This window comes from Nuphar pumila, chromosome 2, assembly GCF_984573655.1.
Source record: "Nuphar pumila chromosome 2, dmNupPumi1.hap1.1, whole genome shotgun sequence".
Taxonomy (NCBI): Eukaryota; Viridiplantae; Streptophyta; class Magnoliopsida; order Nymphaeales; family Nymphaeaceae; genus Nuphar; species Nuphar pumila.
In genome coordinates, this window is record NC_143250.1 from 62,657,711 (window position 1) to 62,679,992 (window position 22,282).

Sequence of the window (22,282 nt, forward strand, 5' to 3'; positions counted from 1 at the left end):
GGGGACGAAGGGGTGAGTTTTGGGAGCGGCCGCTGAAGGGTGGAAGCAAGGAGAGCCACTTGAATGCTCAGCAGAGCAGCAGAAACAGGGGTCACTTGTGTTTCACAACACAAGCACGCTCCCGTGACCTAACCCACCATCCTCACTACGCCTTGTCCCGTCAACGGCTCTTGGGAAACCCTAGCGCCTTACTGTTGGGAGGATCCCCCGTCTCCTCAACCGCCATGGCCACCATCAGATTCCCCAGCTCTGCGGCAAGAAGACCCCTCCTCTCTCCTTACTACCACTCAGGACCTCTCCCATTTCTACTGCTGGACAGAGGACATCCTCCCGCCCCTCCTCGACCAACCTGCTTCCGCATCAGTGCTCACCCACCTGAAAGTCATCCTCTCCACCGATGGCTTCAAATCCCAGGAGCTCCAGGCCAACTCCACCGCCTGCCCCAACCTCCTCCATGAGATTCCCTGGCACGAGCGGAGAAGGGGACGAAGGGACATTTTTTAGAAAACTCTAAAGGCAAAGGGTGCTGGGGGAGGCAATATTTTTATAATTAATATATATTATATTATATTATGAATACAAGCCTATCTTTATCGAGGCTATTCGAGCTCCATAAGCTCAGTAGGCTGACCAAGCTCGGCTCTTTTGCTCGTCCGAGCCTCAGGGCCATGTCTGAGCTCGGCTCCTTTTCCTCGTCTGACGAGCTTAACCGGGCTGAGCCTGGGACAGCGCGGTTGGTTGTGCATGCTTACCTGCTCGTGTCACAATGCAGCTTTAAGCAGGGTTGCTTGCAGTCGATTAGGCACTTTCGAGTAGTGTCCATGTACTGCCCGCTTGTGGTGATTGGAAAACAAGCCCTTTGGGCGTGGCATAGGGATATCGCTGCATCTGCTCATCTTGTTTGCTCAAAATTTGTCTTGTGTGTTCAGTGTGGAGTGGTTTGGGAACTTAAAACTAGTCTATTGAGTGGTCGATGATTTCATATATCCTAACCCAAATGATCTAAACTCAGTTCAAATGTATATTACCATCAAATTGTAGCCTCGAATTAATACTCTACACAGCCCTGAATCTGAGCAAGGTCCTGGTTTAGTTTGAATTGGATTCGTGTCTGGTTTACTTTATGCTTGATCCTTCTTGTTTGTTGAATAGATTGGTTTAGTTGGGTTTTCAAATAGTAACTCCATGAAAGTCCTGAAGTTTTCTGAATTGTTTGAATATCCAAATCTGGATTGGTAATTTTACATGTAAGTCTAGATAGAGATTGGGAGTGCGAACGGATTGGATACTGGCAAAGGCATGGTTGAACTGAATCCAAATCAAAATTGTAGGTGATGGGTCCAAATCTTAATCTAGCTTTGATTGATATCTAATGGGGCATAGTTGATTCCGAAAGTAACATGTAGAAGAATATGGTAAGAAACGGGAGCAATCTATTATTATATGGAGCGGATTTGATTTGGATCCAAACAAACGTCCAACTTAATTGAACATCACAAAGTTCGGTTAAATAGGCTCGAAACCACTTCTCATACACGTTGGGATTTTATTTTCTGGATTCGTACTTGAAATGCCGGAGTTGGACTGGATGTATGGATGAACTAGATCCGTTTGAATCCCTAATGAGTACGGGGCCAATTGGATTTGGATCCGGTAATGGGTCTTGCAATGGTTCCCAACGATGGATAGGATGGACGGTGGAGATGCAGCATCACTGACCATGGGGCTCTGCCGCATATCACGAGATCGCTACGTGAGGGTGACACGCGTCCGTTGCTATGGGACCCATTTAAAAGGCTCCCGATCTTCAAAAACTCCATAAAAACAAAAAAATCAACGCCTTTGAAGTCCGGGCCGCGACGCACCCACACACTTCACCCTGCTCTCCGTCCCTCCGGCGAACCCTACTTATCCGATCTCTTTCCGGCGAACGCTGATTCTCCGGCAGGGACGTCTTTCTCGTGCCCTTCATCTCTCCGGAAAGCACCATTTCTCAGATTACAGTGTCTCTCAGCCTCTTCTCCGATCAGACGTCTCTCTTCCTTATTCTCACTCGCCGGTAAGCGAACGGACTCTCTCTCTCTCTCTCTCGTTCTGTGTTTGCGTGTGTTTCATTGTCGGTAGTTAGTTCTTGGTTGATTATTTGTGGGGATAAAGGTGGATTTCTGTGATCTAAGGTTTTGATTGTAGTTATATATCTGTGATCGGTTACCCGTGTTGAATGCTTTAGAATTATCACATGCTTTTCTAATAAGTTGTTTGTGTTTTGAAGCTGTTTAGTAGTGTTTCACTCTCACGGGTTGGTGATATAGCTGTAGAAATTTTAGGACCAGGGTGTCCGCAGAGAGGGAGAAAATAGAGGGACTGTAGAGAAAAGAGGGAGAGAGGGATAATAGTAAACGGATTGTCGCTGCAGTGCTCAGGGGCTGCGGTATAAATAGCTGTACCCTGGGTAGCTGTTTCTGCAGCCTTGAATGAGGATTTTAATCCCTGGGTTTTGTTTTCCCATGAGTTACGAGCCTACCATATCTGCGGCTCCTTGGATTCCCTTGCCAGATCATATGGCCACATTGGATCTATTACCTAGATCCAGAATCTCCCACTTGACCATACTGGGCAAACAAACATATTATATCATAACTCGTGCATCAAGTATAACATATATGATACTCCATGATAAAACATGCATAAAATAAACCTGCATAATTTCTTGGGTTTATCAATATGTAAGAATGATGTTTTTCTCACAAACTATGGGTTATTTTTCACATAACTATGTGCACTTTTATTCATTTTCAAGTATGATGTTTTTCACACATGCAATGAGTTATTTCTCACATAGTTATGTGGTCTTTTCATCATCATATAAACCATGATTCTTTTCAAATATGGTATGAGTTTTTCATCATATCACAATTTAAATCATAACCCTTAATGTGCAATACCATATTCAAACCATAGTCACCTGTATTGTTAAAGGACAACGATATTTCTTGGAAAGATTTTCAAAAGTTGATAAATCTCAGAAAATAAAAAAAATATAAATATCAACAAAAAAGATAAGAAAAGAATAGGTTTTGCATTTTTTTTCAAAAATATAAAAAAACATGTTTTGAAGGTTTTAAAATATAAAAGAAACAAAAAAATAAGAAATGCGAACTTAAAATAAAAAAAGATTTTTTTTTAAATTTCGCGATATATTCTTGATATTATCGGCTACCTTTAAATAACCGATAATATTGTGATATTTTTAAAATATTGGCGATATCGTTGATAGTGATTCAAACAAATTTATTTGACCATTATTATTATGGATGCTTATAATAATGTTTATCTGTGATGACTATTTATTTTGAAACCATGGTGTTTCGAAATATTGTTAAAATCAGTGTTATTAAAAGCGTGCCTCAAGGCGCAAAAAGCGCGCCTCGCCTCAAGGCGAGGGCCTTTGTGCCTTGAGGCACAGGTATAAAGCGCAACACGCATGAGGCGTGCGCCTCATAGGCCTTGAGGCGCACGCCTTGAGGCGAGGCGCGCCTCGGACTGAGGCGTACACGCCTCTTTTTGCTGTAGTTCATGCACTAATTTATTCTTTTTGTTTTCAGTTAATGTGGAAAACCATAAGCCCCTTAGTAAAGGTGCTGCATCGCGCAAATTTATACCCTCCCGCAACCACGCACCCCAATTTTTTTAAAGTGCCGCTCTTTGACAGCTCTTCAGTCTCCGGCGAACTCACCGAGTTGGTGGGGAAGGCGTGCAAGGAGTGGGGGTTCTTTCAGTTGGTGAACCACGGGGTCCCACCGAAGTTTCGACGGAGGGTGGAGGCTGACGTGGCGGAGTTCTTTGGGCTGCTGTCAGAGGAGGGATGAGAAGAACCCGCTGGGCTACTACGACGCCAAGCACCACAACCGCCACCACTTCTTCCACCATGGAGGAAGAGGAGGAATCCAGCGGGTCAGCCAAAATTAGGGAGGAAGATAAAGGCGTCGGAGGGGACGCTTCGGTCGCCCCTGGACAAGCCCTTGGGGGAGCTCACGGAGGAGGAACCACTTTCCTACCACGACTGCGTTGGAGGGCTCGTGAAGGAGGGCGGAGGCGACATCCCGGTGGTGGAGGTCGGGACACAGAAGCAGCAGGGTGGATGGAGGAGACCCCCCTCCGTTAGATGGTCGTGTCGGAGTCTCTGACTGTAGTGGTGGTTTGCGGAGGATGGCCGAACGGTGGAGCACCGACGAGTAACCGGAGATGGTGGAGTTGTGCTGAAACTAGCGACGGTGGTGGAACTTGCAGAAGAAGAGGAAAAAAAAACAAACAAAATGAAAAAAAAGGGGTCTGAGATGGGTCGAGAACCCTTGCACGTTTTTTAGATAAAATTATGATATTACCCTGATCTCAACCTATGTTTTACAGAAAGAGGGCTTTTATTTTTCGAAAAAATAATAAACAGTTCTCTGAAAAATATAGAAACAGAGTTGTAGTTTGAGAATTTTTTCAGAATTGGTTCTTTTTTAAAATTACAGAAAAGCACCTATAATTTTTATTTAACTCAAAAAGTTTTAAAAATTATGTTTCATTGTTCCGATTTATTATTTTTGCTCAAAACTATTTTGAAGCTTATGAAGAAAAATCCTAAGGCTTAAAGTTTTATTTTTGATGAACTCACTCACTATTATTTTTTATGAACTCACTATTTTTTGAGATTTTTTATTTCCTGTTGGTTGTTGCTTCATCAATAAAGATTTTTTTATTTATTTCTAATTTTAGATATTTTTTTTATAGTTTTTTAAAGTTTTTTTTAAAAAAAACTTTGAGGCTTACGCTTTACGCCTCGAGGCTTACGCCTCGCCTCAAATTTTGGTGGAGCGCCTCGCTACGCCTCAACGCTTTTCACAACACTGGTTAAAATTGATATCCTTATTCTTCTTGATGACATTAGTTTATTTTCATTACAAGCTCTCTTGCCTCGCGTGTTTCCTCTTGTTATGCCTCTTGTTTAAGTGTAATTTTATGTAGACGTGATGTTTATCAATGTGGTAAGTTATGTGCATTTGTTGAAACTGATGTTATTGTTGATAATAGATTTTGGTTTATCAGTGTGTTGAGTTATGTGCACTTGTTGAAACTTATGTTGTTTACAGTTTTACAATCATTTGTGAGGTGAGTTATGTGTACCTCTTGTGGATTGTAGCTGGTTTATATTGTGAGAGAGCCTGTATTGCCTATGCATGGTCATGGGAATGATTATTGCTGACATTTGTGATTGACTTCTTAGTTTGTATTGTCAGAGTGCCTGTATTGCATGTGCATGGTCATAAGAATGATTATTGCTGACATTTGTGTTAAGTTTCAATTATCAGTTTGTTGGTGGATGATCATTGGTTTGGTAATGGCTGACATTTGTATTGTGCTTTTGTTTTAATAACTGATACACTTGAATTTTGAGGTTTGGAGGTCTAGCGGGGTGATCGCTTGTGGTGGTTGAACGATTGTTAAGATTTGCAAATATCATTCATGGTGTTGTGGGATTTTTAAATCTCTCTATAAACTTTTTAAATTTTTACTACTCATTTGTCTTGTATGGAAAATGATTATTGAAATATTTTCATATATTTTGCATTGAATATACTTTAATTGCATGTTTAAGAATACTTTAAATTTGTTCCATAATTGGCTGCCTTGTGTATATTTTGCATATATATATTGATATTTGCAAAATATCATTTCTTGATATTTGTGGGTTTTTAAATCTCTTCATATTTTTTGAGTTATCTCTTGAAAGTTTTTCTTGAATTTGGTCCATAAGTGATTTTCTTCATTGGTTCTAAACTATTGCATGGTTCATTCATGTATGCATTAGTTGTGTGGTTGATATTGCTTCTAAAAAGTAATAGTTAATTGATCTATTTTTAAATTGTTTTTATTCTTAAATCTTTATTGAATGTTTTAAATCATTTCTTGTATCTTCCGCTGTATAAAAATGATTCTTTCTTAAAAGGAAATCAATCTATGAGTAATTTATTCTCCTTTGTGGGCTCTTATGATGTAAACCCCTTTGTGAGTTATTTATTCCTGATATTGATGTTGTTTGAAAATCCATGTTTCATGCCTTTTATGCATTAATGAGCTTTTGGTGATAGATATATGTGTGCTTTGACTTTGAATAATGTATGTTTTCATGAATATTTAAAGTGATTAATGATTTATGAACTTATCTTTGAGATATTTTATGCATGCATCTTTCTTTGTGATAATATGCAATTATGTTCTCTTATGAATTAAAACTATGTTTTCTTTAAATTATCTATTGAGGTGAGTCTTTTTCTATGACTATTGTGTTTGAAAAGTTAGATTTTTTTTTCAAATTAATGATTTCTTGTTTTTTGAAAAATGTTAAAATGGTCTTGTTAAATATTTTTTTATAATATGTAATTTTGTGTGTTTGACCATCGTCTCTCCATAATATATAACTGCTGTAGTTATTTTTTGAAATTTTCTTATGATATATATATATATATATATATATATATATATATATATATATATATATATATATATATGATGCAGTGGAGGGCACGATGAAGCCTTCACGGTGTTTTGAATCTGATGGGGCTGCTCTTTGCTGTCACGTGAGAACTCCCAAACAACCACGTTAAGGGACTGTCACAGGGTAGACCTACCAACTGATGCAGTGTGGAAGGTCGACTGCGATGTTCCTGTTTGCTGAGATGGTTGGCGACGTTGGTGCTCTTTGAAACAACGACGAAATGGATGTTGTCCGCTCTTGGGGCTGACATTGAGGGCTACGAATGCAGGGAGGAAGCTGGTGTTGTCCTGTTATTGATTGATGCTGGATGATCTTCCTAATGCATGAAGTGAAATGGAAAACCACGACTAACAGCAAAGTAATGAAACTGACGGAAGAAATAAAAATGCAGTAAGAACGTGCGGTTGAAGCAAAAGAAGCAAGGCAAGCTTTTTCCAATTCAATATTCTGCGTACAGGGAAATAGGACACTGCAGAAAGCAAAAGGAAATTGACATGACAGAGAGTAACAAATAAAGAAATCGAAACAGAGTAATAACAATGAGCGTAATGAAGGAACCAAAAGGAAAACTGCAGGAAAGAAAACCATATCAAAACTGACAGATCTTTAAAGTAATGAAAAGGCTGACAGGAAAGTAATAAAGAAACAGAAAAGGAAGACAAAGGCTACTGTCGACTGTGCGTTAAAGAAAGAAACTCAGAAAAAAACATAAAGGAAAAGGCTGCTGCAGTATTGATATTTTCTCCCTCCCCCGCATGCAACCCTAAGTTGGGTTATTTAAAAGGGATTGGCTGGATCCGAGTCTTGGGTCTCGGGTCCGGACCCAAACTCGAAACACGAAACACGACTGTGTGTTGTTGGGTATGGGACGTGCTCTGCATCATTCTCCCTTGGTTGGAAAGAAGTCGGCTCTGACGACTTGTTGTCATCACGGTACACATAAATCAAACACATTGATGATAGGCACATGTATCGATATTCCTGGACGATTCCAAATTAAAGCCTGTAGATTGGTTTTGAAATTGACCGTCTATACCATCTGCTATGGCACCCCATGGAAGCACAAGCTGAATTTTTGTCCCTCCTGCACGTGGTCTTAAGGGTTTGGCTAGAATCCCAACAATACAAGCATGCTTACCAAAAACTGGACCACCTGCTGAAAACTTCACTATATCTGCCCCGAATGCATAGTGGCTCTGCTCACCGTCCATAGAGAAATCCCTGTTCAGGATCTTGCTCCCAAAAGCAAACCCAAATAGCTTCAAAAGATCAATTATTGCTGGAATGTTCAATGTTCCATAAAGAGGCCCGTCATTCCCTGTTGCTGAAACCATAATAATATTATTTGCAGTCAACTCCCAAACCGTTTCGACCAATGGAAGGTCTAAGTAATCAGGTCCCTTTGAATCAGTATCTCCAAGAAGACGCATCAGAGATTGTGTCACACCCCCAGACTTGATATTATTTTCAGGATAGGCATTCACACCCTTATTATCCATTTTTGGCAACTCAAGATGGTTTACTGTTTGAGTACCATTCTCCTTTCCTTCATTTACCTTTGAACTGTGGGGCAGGGCATGATTATCTGTTGTTAGATGGGATTCACGCTGAGGGTGCATCAACTGACCTGTTTTCGCGAAGATGGGATTCATGCGAGCCGCTGCGCTGTCGACCGGATCTGCTATCGGCGTTGGTGTTGGAAATGCGCGTTGTTCCATCGTTGATTCAAGAACAACCAACCGATCTTCGATTCCATCCATTCATTTTGACAAACCGGCTACCTCCTTCTCTAGGCGTAGCATATCTTCTTGCATCTCCGTCACCATGTCGAGCATCCGCTTCATGATCTTCTCTCGTGCCTTTTCGTTTGTAGGACCATTCCTCGCCCCTTGCGTCATGCCGTTGACGAAGGAGACGGGGCTGGGCTTTGATACCATTTGATGCAGTGGAGGGTGTAATGAAATATGCGGAAAAGGAAAGTATGTCCTACAATGGACATTAACACATAGAAATCAAAGAACAAGTCCAAAAGAGGACATACACAAAAGCCAATAATGGCTAGAAAGCATAAAATCTTATAAAGGCACAAAGAGGCTTGAAGAAGCCACACTTTACAAAGGGGGAGACCCCACTTATTTATAGGCAAGAGAGAAGTGAGGGAGAGTTAGAGAAAATAGAGAGAGAGGGACCATTGGGAGTCCCAACAAGGAGTCGTTGGGCTCCCAACGGTCACAATTGTGACCGTTGGGGGCCCAACGACTCTTTGTTGGGCCCCCCAATGGCTGTGCATTTAATGCACAAAAAGAACAAAAAAGAAACAAAAAATAAATAAGAAAAAAAGGAAAAAGAAAAAGGAAAAAGAAGAAAAGTAAAAAAGACTACAATGCCCCTATTGGGCGAGTTTACAGAACTACCCCTTATCAGGTAGTGTGTGATAAACATATATATATATATATATATAAATATATTGATTACATATACTTTAACACCCTCCCTCAAGCTTTACAGGGATATAACCGAAAGCGTTTTGAGAAAAAACATGAAACGAGGAGCAACAAGGGCTTTGGTGAAGAAGTCCGCCAACTGATACTCGAATGTGACGTAGGGCAGTGCTATGGTGCCTTTTAGGTATTCATCTCGAACATAGTGGCAATCCATCTCTATGTGTTTAGTACGCTCATGGAAGGTGTGATTGCTTGCAATATAGATAGCACTCTTGTTATCGCAACACATCTTCGAAGGAGCTGAGATGTTGATGCCCATATCACTGAGGAGACTTCTAAGCCACACAAGCTCCATGGTTGTAGTGGCCATTGCACGATACTTCGCTTCTGTTGAGAACAATGACACTTTGTGCTGCTTCTTGCATCTCCAAGAAATCATAGAGTCACCTGGGAAAACACAAAAACCAGTGGTTGAGACTCTATCGTTGGGATTTCCTCCCCAATCAGCATCTGTATAAGCAATTAAATCAAGAGATGATGAAGAGGAAAGAAAAACTCCCTTAGTTATGGTGTCTTTAATATATCTGACAATCCTTAAGACTGCACTCATGTGCACAGTTGTGGGTGCATGTTGAAACTGACTGACAGAGTGAACTGCATGAGCTATGTCTAGCCGAGTGATGGATAAGTATGTCAGAGACCCAACGAGTTGACGGTACGGAGTAGGATTCTCGAGAAGTGTCCCATCTTCCAGCCTTAGCTTTGCATTGATAACCTCAGGGGTTTCTGTCTTCTTATCATCCGAAATTCCAGACTTGGAACAAATGTCAGCGACAAGTTTCATCTGAGAGAGAATATACCCTCGGGGAGAATAGGCAACTTCAATACCTAGAAAATATCTTAAGAAACCAAGGTTAGACATGTCAAAATTTTCTTAATATCATGGATTCCTTGCTCATCACTTCCAGTGATGATCATATCATCAACATATAGTAGTAGAATTACTACAGAGGACCCTGCACTTTTCACAAAACGCAGTGTCAGTATAACATGAACGAAAATTTAAGCTAGTCATTACATTGCTAAATCTGTCATGCCAAGCCTTTGGAGCTTGTTTTAACCCATATTGCCTTTTTAAGTTTAAGAATTTTATTTTCACCAATAGATACTCCTGGTGGAGGTTCCACATAGACCTCTTCACTTAGTTCGCCATTAAGAAATGCGTTCTTAACATCCAATTGATAGATAGGCCATTTTTTAACCGGTGCAACCACAATAAGAGTCCTAACACTAGTCATTCTAGCTACGGGAGCGAAGGTTTCTTTATAGTCTATTCCGTACTCTTGAACATATCCTTTGGCTACCAACCTAGCTTTATAACGTTCTAATGACCCATCACTTTTAGTTTTAATTTTGAAGACCCATCTACATCCAATAGACTTCTTTCCAGTGGGTAACGAAGTTATTTCTCAAGTTTTAGCCTTTTCAAGGGCACTAAGTTCTAGTTTCATGGCTTCAACCCATTGAGGAATGTTTTTGGCTTCATTATAGTGTGATGGTTCATGATAAGAGTGTAATGCAATTAGGCATGCCCTATATTTAGGTGTTAGGGACTCATAGGAAACAAACCTATTAGGAGGATTGGAGATTCGGCTAGATCTCCTTAAAGAGGTTTCTTCTATGTTGGAATTTTGAGAATATTTTTCTAAAGCACTTATGGGAGCTTCTTGACCACGCCTAACATAGGTTTGAATAGACCTATTCTCAAAATTATTATTTCCATTTTCAACATTACTAAGATGAGTATTCTCTAAATCATTAGGAACTTCCTCTTCGTGAGGAGTCACATCTTCTTGAGGGAGAAGATCAAATAAGAAAGCATATTCGCTTTCATCAATATCTTTATTTTTCTCAAAGCCGTTCTCATTTTCTAAAAAGGTAACATCTTTGGATACATATAGTTTGTTGCGTTTGGGGTCGAAGCACCTAAAACCTTTTTGATTTTCTCCGTATCCTAAGAACACACATTCGATAGCTTTGGGAGATAACTTATCTCTTTTATGTGTAAGGACAAAACACTTACACCCAAAAATTCTTAATCTATTAAAATCGGGTGCTCTTTCAAAGAGTTTTTCATATGGAGATATATTTTGTAGAGATGTCGATATCATTCTATTTATCAAATAAGTGGAAGTTAAGGCGGTTTCGACCCAATAGCATTTTGGAATTTCTTTGGAAATGAGAAGAGTCCTCGTGGAGTTAAACAAAAAGGACCAGCCACTTTTCTGTAATTTCAAAAAAGTCAGAAGCAATTCTGGGTAAAAACAAGAAACCAAATCTGAAAAATCAGAACTGTTTGAGTTAACCATAAAAGTTTAGGTGGTTTCCTTTCCGTTGTTTCCTGTTTTTGTTGTTTTCTTTCCGGTGGTGGCTGAACCCACGCTCACGGTGGCTTTGCTTCAAGCGGTGGCCTAGTCTACGCGCGCACCGGGTCTATGCGCACTCGGGTAACCTCGTTCTGATACCACTGTTGGATATTTTAGGATTGGGGGTGTGCACAGATAGAAAATAGAGGGACTGTAGAGAAAAGAGAGAAAGTGGGGGGATACTGGGAAACAACCTGCTTCAGGGGGGACGTGCACTTGGATTGTCCCTGCAGTGCACAGGGGCTGGGGCATAAATAGCCCTCCCCTTGGTGGCTGTTTCCCCAGCCTTGAATGGAGATTTTAATCCCTGTCTTTTGTTTTCCCATGAGTTGCGAGCCACCATACGCGTGGTTTCTTGGATGATCCATTACCTAGATCCAACAATAGGATGAAAAAGAAAACTGGTCGTATAGAAATATGAATTCACAACTTAAATTTTGTGGTAAATCATAGATATAGAATGTGCATTTGCCTAAGTGATGAAGTGGGATTTTGTTTGGGGTTATATGATCTGTCATATGAAAAGCAAGAAATGAAAATGGGATTGGGGTGGCCGAAATTCCTATTGATCTGAACTGGGTGGGGGAATGGCGGAAGCTAGTAAGATGAGTCCAGCCTACAGAAATTGCTGGAAAAGCCGATTTTTTTCCTTATAAAGTTCTGATTCAAGTTCAAACCATTTTGTGCTGAGTTTGTCTTCTTCGTGGTGTGCGCATGCCTGATCCATGTCCTCGTGGATATGGGTGTAAATAACATGGTGTAAGCTGATGCGGAGCAAGCCCTACACTGCTTTTGACGTTTCTGCTATGACACTTACCCATATTTCTCCTGTCGTACTGCGGGGCAAGCCGGAGGATTGTAAAGACAACCTTTTGCCTATTCCTGTTCACGGTTCTAATTTCAATTGAGGCATGGTAAGTAGAGTGCTTGATCCTGCGATGATGTAGAGGGCTTGTTCTCAAGCTTGGCAGATCTTGGTGAGCTTGGTTCACTTTGTTAAGACCTAGGTTGAGCTTGGTGTGGTCTGGCACATCAGCCCCTGGCTAAAAGTAGGTGACTTTGATCTATTTTCTGCAATGTGCAACACTTCATTCACATGGTAATATGGAAGGCAAGCTTAATTTTGGGCTCAAGTAGTTAATCGTTCAATGAGTGAGATTATGAGGGATGTTGGATGTTAACATGTGTTGTATGGCTCAACCAAACTATTGTGCTATCTATTGTAAATTTCTGTTCTAATAATGTACTGTTCGAGTTTCAAGGTGTAGTATATCATGAATTTAAAATGTAGAAGTTACAAAAATTGGATTTTTCAAGAAATGAGTAATTAAAATAGGATTTTGACATTCAGATAGGATTCTATGCACGTCTATCATTATAATTAATGCATTATATCTGAGTAATGATTGAAGCCATTCCACCAAAAAAAAAACTACCTGAGAAACAAGCAATTTAAGAGAAAAAAATGATCAATTGTGTAGGGGTGTTTATTGTTCATAGAATATGTCCTTTTGTGAGATTGAAAATATCTGATTCTATATTGTATCTATCTTGTAAGTTATGACAAATGTCTTTATCCATGCACAAACTGAAATGGTTATTCTCGTTGTCAATGGAGAGATCAATGCATTTTGTATCAAAGTTTACATGTCTATATATGCCTCAGATGATTTACTATTCAGTCATGAACTGATTGACAAGGTTATTTCTACTGAACACAGGAAACATTAATGCCTCCTTTTTGTAAGATTAGATTTCCTTTACATAGTTGAGCCATAAGCTGAGCGCATTGGAGAAGGGAAGTTTAATGTGGCTCAACCAGATCTTTGAATAGCATCTGACTGCAGAAGGCAACTTTAAAGCAAGGATTCGTCTTGGGACTTCCTAGTATTTGGGCAACATGAGCAAATACCTGTTTGAGTTAGTCCAGCCCTTCTAACTTTATTTTCTCTGCTGTATTTATTCCTCTACCATGGTGCAATCAACGAGAGCATTGGCAGTTGTGCTGGGCCCAGATGGACATTAATTTGCTGGTGCTGTTGCAAATACATAAAGCCTGTGTTCTGGCTCAAAGTGGAACAGCCAACAAAGTTCATTTAAAATAGTGGCAAGTTGCAATTAAATTGTATCATGTGGATGTTGTTAAAATGTATCTATTATATATACATATATATATACTGTATATTACATCAATACCCGATAGGGGTATTTTTGTAATTTCACATAGTTGTTTTAGAAAACAACTATTTTCGTTTTTTGATAAAATGTAATTTTATTTTCTTATTTTTTTATTTCTTTTTTTATTTCTTTTGAGGGTTAAAAGGGGCTCCAACCTTAGAGTCGTTGGAGCCCCCAACGGTCACAAATGTGACCGTTGGGGGCTCCCAACGACTCTATGGGAGCCCCCTTTTGGCTCTCCTTTTGAGGCCTTTTGGCCATCCCTTTGCTCCTCTCCCTCTTGTATAAATAGGGGTGAACCCCTTGTATATTTCTTATTCTTGAGAGCTTTCTGTCTTCTCAATAAGAGGCTTTTTATATTGTTGCCTTCTTAAAGGCTTGTGCTTGTATTGTCCCCTTGTGGACTTGTGATATTGTCTCTTTTATTCATTGTTGTAAGTGCTTGTATGCACTCTTTATATTTCCGCAATATCTCATTACATGGTATCAGAGCCACTCGATTCTTGAAGGAAAGGTGTGGTTCGTGTATCTCATATTTAGTGGATATCTTCTCACTTCTTGTCAACATCATGGAGGCAAAGATTGACCTATCTTTCAAGCTCAATGGAAAGAATTATATGATGTGGGCATCGGCAATGGAAAATAATCTCAAAGGAAAGAAACTTTGGGGTTTTGTTATGGGTACCGTTCCGGAACCTAAGCTTATGCTTACAAAGGACGAAGAAGGTCAAGAAAAGGCTCTTGAAAGAGATGCTCGCCACAAGGCCATTGAAAATCATCAAAAAAAAGTGGAAGATTGGGAAAGCAATCACACAAAAATCCTTGCGTGGTTTATGAACAATGTTGAGCTTAAGGTATGTGCTAATATAGCTAAATTTCGTAGAGCCAATGGGGTTTGGTCCTTTATGAAGGGTATGTATACTCAAAAGGATCTTGCGAGAGCATACTTCTTGCAAGAAAAGATTAGAACCACCAAGCAAGGTGATTCTAACATTCAAGACTATTATAGTGCCCTAAACCCACTATGGGATGAATTGGCTCTTTTGGAGCCAAAATGGGTTTCTATGGAAGATATTGATTTAAGGCAAAAACAAATGGAACAAGAGCGATTGTTTCAATTCTTTTTTGGGCTACGTCCCGAATTTGAGCAAGTGAGATCCTCACTTCTCCATAGATCTATTTTTCCTCCTATTGAGGATGCTATTGCCGAAATCACTCAAGAGGAGACAAGGCTTGGCATGAGTAAGCATGTTGATGAAGTCCTTGCCGTATCAAAACCGGGTAACAATGTTAGAACCTATAAGCCTCCTCATTTTGGGAAACAAGGAAACTACAATGGAGGAAAAAAAATGATTGTTTGTCATTATTGCAATGAGCCGGGTCACATTAAACCCGCTTGTCCAAAGCTTATTGGAACCTTCAAGCCTAAGGTGGCCTCTCTTGAAGAAACCACCACCAAAGAAGATGAAGGCAAGAACAATGACATCAAAGAAACTCTTGGACAAATATCTATGGCTCTCCAACAAATACTAAAAGTTTCTTCCTCCACATCGGGTGCGACTATTGCCTCGACATCATCACCTGGTACGTATTCTTGGATCCTTGACTTCGAAGCTTCTTTTCATATGACCCCTCATGAAAATGCACTTATTGATGTTTGCACCAATTCAAAGGATTCTTGTGTCTCTACGGCCGATGGAACCTTTTTAAAAATTTCAAGTATTGGCTCTTTTAAAGATTCTCAAAATTTTTGTGTTCCAAAAGTAAGAGTTGTTCCCAAACTAAATTTAAACCTATTTTCGGTTTCTCAAATTGCCGACCATGGATGTGAAATATCTTTCTCATCTAATGGTTGCTTTGTGCAGGATCTCCGGTCCGGGAAGCGGATTGGGCAAGGCCATAGAAAGGGAGACCTCTATTATATGGACCATCTCGATCTCCCTACAAATTATTTTTGTTCTTATGTCCAAGAAAAAAACATGGAAACTTGGCATAAAAGACTTGGTCATCCAAGTTATTCCAAAATGTATCTCTTTCCTTTTGGAAACAAATTTTGTAAGGAAAAAGAAATTAATTGCAAAGATTGCATTTTTGGAAAAATGAAGTCTATTCAATTTCCAACTAGAACTTTTCTTTCATCAAGACCTTTTGAATTGGTGCATTCGGATGTTTGGGGGCCTTCTCCGGTTATGTCTAAAGGGGGCTATTCATATTATGTTACGTTTATTGATGACTTTACTCGGTATGTTTGGATTTATTTTCTTAGTCATAAATCGGAAGTATTTACTTTCTTTAAAGATTTTCATAAAAAGGTTCAAAATCAATTTCAAAATAACATGTCTATTTTAAGATCCGATTCCGGTGGCGAATACTTATCTCACGAATTCCAAAACTATTTGACCCAAAATGGCATTTGCCATCAAAAGTCATGTCCTAGGACTCCCCAACAAAATGGCCTAGCGGAAAGGAAACATAAGCACATTATAGAAACCCCTAGAACATTGCTTGTTTCTAGGAATATTCCAAAGAAGTTTTAGGCCGAAGTCGTTCTAACCTCAACCTATCTAATCAATAGAATGCCCTCTTCTAAGTTAAAAAATGTTTCTCCCTATGAAAAACTCTTTAATTTTTCACCCGATTTCAATCGTCTTCGTATTTTTGGTTGTAAATGTTTTGTCTTATTACATAAAAGGGATAAGTTATCTCCAAAAGCAATTGAATGTGTTTTTCTAGGATATGGTGAAAATAAAAAAGGGTATAGATGTTATGATTTTAAGAATGATAAACTATATGTTTCAAAAGATGTAACATTTCTAGAAGAAGAAAATGGTTTTGATAAAATAGAAGAAACAAATGAAATTGATTATATATTCTTATATGATCTTATTGATGACATACAAGAAGATTTTCTTAAAAACATAGACGATACACGTGAGGTATCCCCTCTTGACATAACACCCTCAAATGATAGTGATCCAAATATAAATGTTCATGATAGTGATATAAATGTTTACTCAAGAAGAAATCAAGAAAATCCTATTAGTGCCCTCGAAAAATACTCTCAAATTTCTGAATCCACTGAGGAACCACAAGTTAGGCATTCTTCTAGAATATCAATACCCCCAAATAGGTTTGTATCCTATGATTCCTTAACCCCCAACTATCAGGCATGTTTAATAACCCTACATTCTTATTTTGAACCGGCTCACTATAATCAAGCTAAATCTATACCACATTGGGTTGAAGCAATGCAAGTTGAACTAAATGCTTTAAAAAAGGCCAATACTTGGGAAATAGTTAATCTACCCTCACACAAAAAACCTATTGGTTGTTCCTGGGTCTTCAAAGTTAAAACTAAAAGCGATGGCTCCTTAGAACGATATAAAGCTAGATTAGTTGCTAAGGGATATTCCCAAGAATATGACATTGATTATGAAGAAACATTCGCTCCCGTAGCTCGAATGACCAGTGTCAGGACCTTAATAGCGGTCGCATCAACCAAAAAATGACCTATTTATCAACTTGACGTAAAAAATGCCTTTTTAAATGGAAGTTTAAGTGAAGAAGTTTACATGGATCCACCACCCGGAATTAATATTAAGCAAGGTCAAACACTTCGGCTTTTGAAGGCATTGTATGGTCTTAAACAAGCTCCTAAGGCTTAGTATGATCGTTTCAGTGATATCATGATAAAGTTAGGATTTCACTCTTGTTATACTGACACTGCTCATTTTGTTAAACATGCATGTTCTAGTATCGTAATTTTGTTGCTTTATGTTGATGATATGATTATCACTGAGAATGATCAAAATAGTATTATTGTTGTTAAAAATATGTTAAAAAATAATTTTGATATGTCTGATTTAGGTTTTCTCAGATATTTTCTTGGAATTGAAGTTGCATATTCTCCTAGAGGATATATTTTGTCACAGATGAAGCTTGCTGCAGATATATGTTCTAAGTCTGGGATTTCTGATGACAAGAAAGTAGAGACTCCCGAGGTTATTAATGCCAAATTACGGTTGGAGGATGGGGTTCTTCTGGAAGATCCCACACCTTACAAACAACTCATTGGGTCTCTTACCTATTTAACCATCACCAGACCAGATATCACTCATGCGGTTCACTAAGTTAGCCAATTTCAGCATGCTCCTACAACTGTGCATATGAGTGCTGTTCTCCGAATCATCCGCTACATTCAGAATACTATCAATAAAGGGCTATTTCTATCCTCCTCTTCTTCCTTGAATCTTCTTGCTTATACTGATGCCGATTGGGGAGGTAATCCCAATGATCGAGTCTCAACTACTGGTTTTTGTGTCTTTTTAGGGGACTCCTTGATTGCCTGGCGATGCAAGAAGCAGCAGAAAGTTTCACTATCATCCACTGAAACTGAGTACCGGGCTATGACAACCACGACAATGGAGCTTGTATGGCTTCGCAGTATGCTTAAAGACATGGGAGTTGATATTACCAAAGCCTCAAAACTATGTTGCGACAACAAGAGTGCCATCTATATTGCGAGCAATCATACTTTTCATGAGCGTACAAAACATATCGAAATGGATTGCCACTATGTTCGTGACGAATTCTTACGAGGAACCATTGCTCTTCCATATGTCACTTCAGAATATCAGTTGACGGACTTCTTCACTAAAGCTCTTCCGGCTCCTCGCTTCATGTTTCTTCTTGGCAAACTTTCCGTCATTTCCGCGTAAAGTTTGAGGGGGGGTGTTAAAATGTATCTAATATATATATATATATATATATATATATATATATATATATATATATATATATATATATATATATATATATATATATACCCGATAGGGGTATTTTTGTAATTTCACATAGTTGTTTTAGAAAACAACTATTTTCGTTTTTTTGATAAAATGTAATTTTATTTTCTTATTTTTTTTATTTCTTTTTTTATTTCTTTTGAGGGTTAAAAGGGGCTCCAACCTTAGAGTCGTTGGAGCCCCCAACGGTCACAAATGTGACCGTTGGGGGCTCCCAACGACTCTATGGGAGCCCCCTTTTGGCTCTCCTTTTGAGGCATTTTGGCCATCCCTTTGCTCCTCTCCCTCTTGTATAAATAGGGGTGAACCCCTTGTATATTTCTTATTCTTGAGAGCTTTCTGTCTTCTCAATAAGAGGCTTTTTATATTGTTGCCTTCTTAAAGGCTTGTGCTTGTATTGTCCCTTTGTGGACTTGTGATATTATCTCTTTTATTCATTGTTGTAAGTGCTTGTATGCACTCTTTATATTTCCGCAATATCTCATTACAGTTGTATCTTGTTCTTTTCTTTTTTATGGTTCTCTTAATTACAAATCTTAGATGCAGCCTCTTCCATGATTTAACATTATGAAGGCATGCTGCATTTGTAAGTCTGTTTTTAAATTCTATATGGATATGAAAAAGGTTATGATTCTTTTGTTTGTTCATGGTACAGGTTCAGTGGTTGCTTCAACTTTAATTCCCGAGTCCTAACATGTATCTTTTTCACGTAAAGGTGATTTTGGTTTCTGCTTCCAAGAGTAATTAATTGTGAAATTGCTACATGATCTTTGACCTTTTTTCTTTTCTCCTGTTCTCAGGGCATGGTTAATCCCCCTGTGGGAATCGGTACCCTTAATCCCCCTGTCGGAATCGGTACCCTTTCTATGGCGATTGATAGTAGTGACAAGGCTAAACAATGTCGCACCATGGAAAATGCTGCTAATTTTGAGGGTAATAGTGGTGTGCCAAAGGTTGGTATGGAGTTTGATGATGAAGATACTGCATTCGAGTTTTACAATTTGTATGCTCGTAAACTAGGATTTAGTGTTCGAATACATAATTGGAGAAAGAATAGCAAAGGCTTGCTGGTGCGCAAGGAGTTTGTATGTTACAAAGAAGGTTATCCTAGGACACAAAAGAAAGATGGAATATTTAAGATGAAGGCAAATGCCAGATGTGGTTGTCCTGCGAAACTACTTTTGAAGAGAGGGTTGAGTGGCAAGTTATCTGTAGTAGAGTTTGAGCCCAATCACAACCATCTACTTGCCAGTCAAAGTAAAGTTCACATGCTAAGGTCACACAGGAATCCATCAAATGCAGATACGCTAGATAAATCGGGCATAGCACCCAAAAAACAATCTGGCGACCGTAAAAACTTGGCATTTTTGTCGATGGATTTCAAGAACTACCTAAGAACCAAACGTACATGTTCACCTTCATGTGGAGATATAGGAGCTGTGATGCAATATCTAGCTTGTAAATCAGCAGATGACCCATCCTTTTTTAGTTCAGTGCAACTTGATGCAGATGACCTTATAACAAACATTTTTTGGGCAGATGGAAGGTCGAGGGTAGATTATGATTATTTTGGAGATGTTCTATGTTTTGATATTACACTCGCTATAAACAACCCTAGAAGACCATTCACACTATTTATTGGTGTCAATCATCACAAGCAAGTGAGTATCTTTGGTGCAGCTCTGGTATATGATGAGACAGTTGAGACTTTTGAGTGGTTGTTTCAAACCTTTGAGCAGGCTATGAAAGGGAAACGGCCACAAGTAATTTTGACCGATCATGATTCAGCAATGGCAGGTGCACTAGCTAAAGTATGGCCCGAGACATATCATCGAGTATGTGCATGGCATGTATACCAAAATGCATCCAAGCATTTAAGTCATATATACAACAAAAGTGATTTCAAAAGTGACTATAGCAAATGTGTGCTTGATTGTGATGATGAAGATAATTTTTTATTGGCATGGCAGGATATGTTAATGCGACATGACCTTGTGGGCAATGAATGGTTGACAAAATTGTTTAATGATAAAGAAAAATGGGCCTTAGCTTATGGACGGGATACATTTTGTGCCGACATGATAACTATTCAGAGGAATGAAAACATGTACAATGTTTTGAAAAAACATTTGAACTCGGAATCAAACCTTTCATCTTTTTTTGAACATTATGATAGACTAGTGGAGGAGCGAAGATATGGAGAGGTTCTACAAGATGTTAAGGCAAACCAAACAATCCCAGCCATGTTATTTTCATTTTTGTTAAGAGAAGCTGCAAGAATATACACTCCCAATGTTTTTGAAAAATTCAGAGAGGACGTATTGATGATTTCTGATTGTGACATTGATTGTTTGGGTGAGGAAGGAACAATTTCCAACTACAAGGTTAACATGGTAGAAGGTGTTAAAGATTATCATGTTAATTATGATGCGTCCAGCAAAGCAGTTTCATGTAGCTGCAAAAAGTTTGAGTTTATGGGCATGTTATGTTGTCATGCTTTGAAAGTGCTCGATCACTTGAGGATCAAATGCATCCCGGAACAGTACATTTTGAAAAGGTGGACAAAGGAAGCTAAAAGTGAGATAATACAACCTTTTTCATATGGGATTGAATTTAATAGCAACGAGAAGTCCATTGTAGCAACACGTTACAGCCTGATAAGCAATGCATTAGTTAAAATTGCAGCAAGAGCTTCAGAAAGTGAGGAGACTTGCAAGTACCTTGAAAGTCAATCCATGGTTATCATGGAAGTTGTGGAGGACATGTTGAAAAGTAACCCTAGTACTGTACATCCAAGTGCCCAGAGCTTGCGTTTGTAAAACTTGTAGTAGTTGTTGGCACCAACACTTTCACTAGAATCATTCTCAAGCAAAGCTTAGAGCATGTCTTTTTTTTTTTGAATCAGATGTTGTCTGAAAGAAACATCCTTGTAAAGTGGTTCAATTTTTTTAAAGTATGTTATATTGTTGCACATGATATTTTGACGATGCAGTTATGGTAAACAGTTGGTGAAAGTGATGAGCTCACATTGATGGCCTTTTTTTCCTGTTAAGACAGTTCTTGGTATGTCCTGTTGTCCTCTGTTTATTTTTCAAGATAAGCTCATGTTGCATCTTCTTTTGTGTTCTACTTTTTATGTGTATGTAAGTTTTGATTCTTTCATCCTTTCATCTTCTTTTGTGTTCTACTTTTTATGTGTATGTAAGTTTTGATTCTTTCATCCTTTACTGAGCTATGTTGTAGATATATTAAATTGTTGATTATTGTTCATGTTTTCTTTTTACTCTAGTGAGACGGAGGTGAACACAGTACTCCAAAGTATTCAAAGTTGTTATACTGTTATAGTTAAAGCTAATATTGCTTGCTAATCATGAAGTGTTCACGGGGTGCTTAGATGACCATGACTAAATAGTCGCCTGCTTTGTGTCTGTAGTTGTTGTAGCATGCTTTCAAATGATGAACTCATTGCCCTTAGTGAACAATAATGGAATTAGTAATCAACTTGAGCTGGTTATTTCCATTTTCGTTTAGGCCTTATGTGATGGGTAGGTAATACTTCGTAGTATTTGCTCTTTATTCTGGTTCTACTGTTCTTCTGTCATCTATGTCACACGGACTCTTCTAACAGGGCACTGCACCTGCGTCGCACCTGCACCCAGGCGGGTCCGACACTTGGACACAACTTCCTTTGTGTTAGGTGAAGTCAACCACACTGAGGTCCATTTCTATTCAAAAGTAGATTCAGTTAACCCTAATCAAGTTCATTTTTAACTATATTATATATATAAATACATAAATGCACACAATATATATATATATATATATATATATATATATATATATATATATATATATATATATATATATATATATATATATATATATATA

General features: G+C 38.7%; 1 protein-coding gene and 1 long non-coding RNA gene across 2 annotated transcripts; one reads left to right on the plus strand and one right to left on the minus strand.

Annotated features, from left to right (window-relative positions):
- Positions 1-1,851: 1,851 nt before the first annotated feature.
- Positions 1,852-21,420, plus strand: LOC149845566 (protein FAR1-RELATED SEQUENCE 5-like). The gene is made up of 3 exons (XM_089995838.1): positions 1,852-2,059; positions 19,050-19,109; positions 19,195-21,420. Exons 2-3 carry the CDS (start codon positions 19,089-19,091, stop codon positions 21,211-21,213), a joined length of 2,040 nt encoding a protein of 679 aa, XP_089851964.1. The 5' UTR covers positions 1,852-2,059; positions 19,050-19,088; the 3' UTR covers positions 21,214-21,420.
- LOC149845567 (uncharacterized) lies at positions 8,491-8,872 on the minus strand. The gene is made up of 2 exons (XR_016430452.1): positions 8,817-8,872; positions 8,491-8,763 (listed from the first exon to the last, which is right to left on the minus strand). It is a non-coding gene; the product is annotated as an uncharacterized LOC149845567 (long non-coding RNA).
- Positions 21,421-22,282: the final 862 nt, after the last annotated feature.